Below are 4,359 nucleotides of genomic sequence, written 5' to 3' on the forward strand. Positions count from 1 at the left end.
AGAGAGAGAGAGAGAGAGAGAGAGAGAGAGAGATCGAGAGAGAGAGAGAGAGAGAGAGAGAGAGAGAGAGAGAGAGAGAGAGAGACAGAGAGAGAGAGACAGAGAGAGAGAGAGAGAGATATTCCCCAATATTTGGAACCAAGGACTGATCACCCATATCCACAAAAGTGGAGACAAATTTGACCCCAATAACTACCGTGGAATATGTGTCAACAGTAACCTTGGGAAAATCCTCTGCATTATTATTAACAGCAGACTCGTACATTTCCTCAATGAAAACAATGTACTGAGCAAATGTCAAATTGGCTTTTTACCAAATTACCGTACAACAGACAAATGTATTCACCCTGCACACCCTAATTGACAACCAAACAAACCAAAACAAAGGCAAAGTCTTCTTTGTTGATTTCAAAAAAGCCTTCGACTCAATCTGGCTTGAGGGTCTGCTACACAAACTGATGGAAAGTGGTGTTGGGGGTAAAATATACGACATTATAAAATCCATGTACACAAACAACAAGTGTGCGGGTAAAATTGGCAAAAAACACACACATTTCTTCACACAGGGTCGTGGGGTTAGACAGGGATGCAGCTTAAGCACCACCCTCTTCAACATATATATCAACGAATTGGCGCGGGCACTAGAAAAGTCTGCAGCACCCGGCCTCACCCTACTAGAATCCGAAGTCAAATGTCTGCTGTTTGCTGATGATCTGGTGCTTCTGTCACCAACCAAGGAGGGCCTACAGCAGCACCTAGATCTTATGCACAGATTCTGTCAGACCTGGGCCCTGACAGTAAATCTCAGTAAGACCAAAATAATGGTGTTCCAAAAAAGGTCCAGTCACCAGGACCACAAATACAAATTCCATCTTGACACTGTTGCCCTAGAGCACACAAAAAACTATACATACCTTGGCCTAAACATCAGCGCCACAGGTAACTTCCACAAAGCTGTGAACGATCTGAGAGACAAGGCAAGAAGGGCATTCTATGCCATCAAAAGAAACATAAATTTCAACATACCAATTAGGATTTGGCTAAAAATACTTGAATCAGTCATAGAGCCCATTGCCCTTTATGGTTGTGAGGTCTGGGGTCCGCTCACCAACCAAGACTTCACAAAATGGGACAAACACCAAATTGAGACTCTGCACGCAGAATTCTGCAAAAATATCCTCCGTGTACAACGTAAAACACCAAATAATGCATGCAGAGCAGAATTAGGCCGATACCCACTAATTATCAAAATCCAGAAAAGAGACGTTAAATTCTACAACCACCTAAAAGGAAGCGATTTACAAACCTTCCATAACAAAGCCATCACCTACAGAGAGATGAACCTGGAGAAGAGTCCCCTAAGCAAGCTGGTCCTGGGGCTCTGTTCACAAACACAAACAGACCCTACAGAGCCCCAGGACAACAGCACAATTAGACCCAACCAAATCATGAGAAAACAAAAAGATAATTACTTAACACATTGGAAAGAATTAACAAAAAAACAGAGCAAACTAGAATGCTATTTGGCCCTACACAGAGAGTACACAGTGGTAGAATACCTGACCACTGTGACTGACCCAAAATTAAGGAAAGCTTTGACTATGTACAGACTCAGTGAGCATAGCCTTGCTATTGAGAAAGGCCGCCGTAGGCAGACATGGCTCTCAAGAGAAGACAGGCTATGTGCTCACTGCCCACAAAATGAGGTGGAAACTGAGCTGCACTTCCTAACCTCCTGCCCAATGTATGACCATATTAGAGAGACATATTTCCCCCAGATTACACAGATCCACAAAGAATTCGAAAACAAATCCAATTTTGAAAAACTCCCATATCTTTTGGGTGAAATTCCACAGTGTGCCATCACAGCAGCAAGATTTGTGACCTGTTGCCACGAGAAAAGGGCAACCAGTGAAGAACAAACACCATTGTAAATACAACCCATATTTATGCTTATTCATTTTATCTTGTGTCCTTTAACTATTTGTACATTGTATATATATATATATATATGACATTTGTAATGTCTTTACTGTTTTTAAACTTCTGTATGTGTAATGTTTACTGTTAATTTTTGTTGTTTTTCACTTTATATATTCACTTTGTATGTTGTCTACCTCACTTGCTTTGGCAATGTTAACACATGTTTCCCATGACAATAAAGCCCTTGAATTGAAATTGAGAGACAGAGAGAGAGAGAGACAGACCCCATCCAGTCCATACCAGTGGAGTGTGTGGCCTGGAATCCTTTCCTCTGAACCGAGGCATCAGAGATGAAACGCAGGTACATCTTGTTACCCGTGGAGACCAGCGGTTCCGGAATCTTACTGCCACACAGCCGACCCAAGATGGCCGCTGAGTCACCCTCCCCGTCAAAGGCCTCCAGGTGATCATAGGCACACTCCTGATGCTGCTCGATCTCAAATTCATTAAATGACTGGAGAAAGAGGGGGAAGAAAGAGGGAGAGACAGAGAGAGAGACAGAGAGAGAGAGAGAGATAGGATGGAGGGAGAGAGGGAGAGAGAGGGAGAGAGAGAGAGAGAGAGAGAGAGAGAGAGAGAGAGAGAGAGAGAGAGAGAGAGAGAGAGAGAGAGAGAGATGTGTAGTGTTTACTGTTAATTTGTATTGTTTATTTCACCTTATATATTATCTACCTCACTTGCTTTGGCAATGTTAACACATGTTTCCCATGACAATAAATTGAATTGAATTGAATTGACAGAGGGAGAGACAGAGACAGAGTGTGTGGTCCTAAACTGAAACCTGACTAAGAGACAGATTTATTAGCATGACATCATCTGTCTGAAAACACAGACACATCTGCTTTGCTTCAAGGCCTCATTGTTCTACATGAAAACCCACTGTAATCCAGTGGCCTGGTAAAGAATTAAACAACAGACAGACAGACAGACGTGTTTCACCAGTCTGACTCTGTGACCAGGTGTCCTCACCAGTCTGACTCTGTGACCAGGTGTCCTCACCAGTCTGACTCTGTGACCAGGTGTCCTCACCAGTCTGACTCTGTGACCAGGTGTCCTCACCAGTCTGACTCTGTGACCAGGTGTCCTCACCAGTCTGACTCTGTGACCAGGTGTGTGTGTTCCTCACCAGTCTGACTCTGTGACCAGGTGTGTGTGTGTTCCTCACCAGTCTGACTCTGTGACCAGGTGTCCTCACCAGTCTGACTCTGTGACCAGGTGTCCTCACCAGTCTGACTCTGTGACCAGGTGTCCTCACCAGTCTGACTCTGTGACCAGGTGTGTGTGTTCCTCACCAGTCTGACTCTGTGACCAGGTGTGTGTGTTCCTCACCAGTCTGACTCTGTGTGTGTTCCTCACCAGTCTGACTCTGTGACCTCTCACCAGTCTGACTCTGGTGTCCTCACCAGTCTGACTCTGTGACCAGGTGTGTGTGTTCCTCACCAGTCTGACTCTGTGACCAGTCTGACTCTGTGACCAGGTGTGTGTTCCTCACCAGTCTGACTCTGTGACCAGGTGTGTGTGTTCCTCACCAGTCTGACTCTGTGACCAGGTGTCCTCACCAGTCTGACTCTGTGACCAGGTGTGTGTGTTCCTCACCAGTCTGACTCTGTGACCAGGTGTGTGTGTTCCTCACCAGTCTGACTCTGTGACCAGGTTCCTCACCAGTCTGACTCTGTGTTCCTCACCAGTCTGACTCTGTGACCACTCCAGTCTGACTCTGTGAGGTGTCCTCACCAGTCTGACTCTGTGACCAGGTGTGTTCCTCACCAGTCTGACTCTGTGACCAGGTGTCCTCACCAGTCTGTGACCAGGTGTCCTCACCAGTCTGACTCTCTGTGACCAGTCTGACTCTGTGTGTGTGTTCCTCACCAGTCTGACTCTGTGACCAGGTGTCCTCACCAGTCTGACTCTGTGACCAGGTGTCCTCACAGTCTGACTCTGTGACCTGTTCCTCACCAGTCTGACTCTGTGTGACCAGTCTGTGTGTGTCCTCACCAGTCTGACTCTCACCAGTCTGACTCTGTGACCAGTCTGACTCTGTGTGTGTGTTCCTCACCAGTCTGACTCTGTGACCTGTGTCCTCACCAGTCTGTGTGACCAGGTGTGTGTTCCTCACCAGTCTGACTCTGTGACCAGGTGTGTGTGTTCCTCACCAGTCTGACTCTGTGACCAGGTGTCCTCACCAGTCTGACTCTGTGACCAGGTGTCCTCACCAGTGACCAGGTGTCCTCACCAGTCTGACTCTGTGACCAGGTGTGTGTGTTCCTCACCAGTCTGACTCTGTGACCAGGTGTCCTCACCAGTCTGACTCTGACTCTCACCAGTCTGACCAGGTGTGTGTGTTCCTCACCAGTCTGACTCTGTCTGACTCTGTGA

At 46.5% G+C, this 4,359-nt stretch overlaps 1 protein-coding gene across 1 annotated transcript in view; it reads right to left on the minus strand.

Moving 5' to 3' along the window:
- LOC124021867 (dorsal-ventral patterning tolloid-like protein 1) overlaps positions 1-4,271 on the minus strand; it is a gene marked incomplete at its 5' end in the record, with an annotated part of 15,402 nt that extends 11,131 nt beyond the window's left edge. The window contains 2 exons of the mRNA XM_046337003.1: positions 2,224-2,437; positions 4,254-4,271. Of these exons, the coding sequence (XP_046192959.1) occupies positions 2,224-2,437; positions 4,254-4,271 (232 nt within the window). The remainder of the gene's footprint in view (positions 1-2,223; positions 2,438-4,253) is intronic.
- Positions 4,272-4,359: the final 88 nt, after the last annotated feature.

Source organism: Oncorhynchus gorbuscha, unplaced genomic scaffold, assembly GCF_021184085.1.
Source record: "Oncorhynchus gorbuscha isolate QuinsamMale2020 ecotype Even-year unplaced genomic scaffold, OgorEven_v1.0 Un_scaffold_1236, whole genome shotgun sequence".
In the NCBI taxonomy this organism is placed as follows: domain Eukaryota; kingdom Metazoa; phylum Chordata; class Actinopteri; order Salmoniformes; family Salmonidae; genus Oncorhynchus; species Oncorhynchus gorbuscha.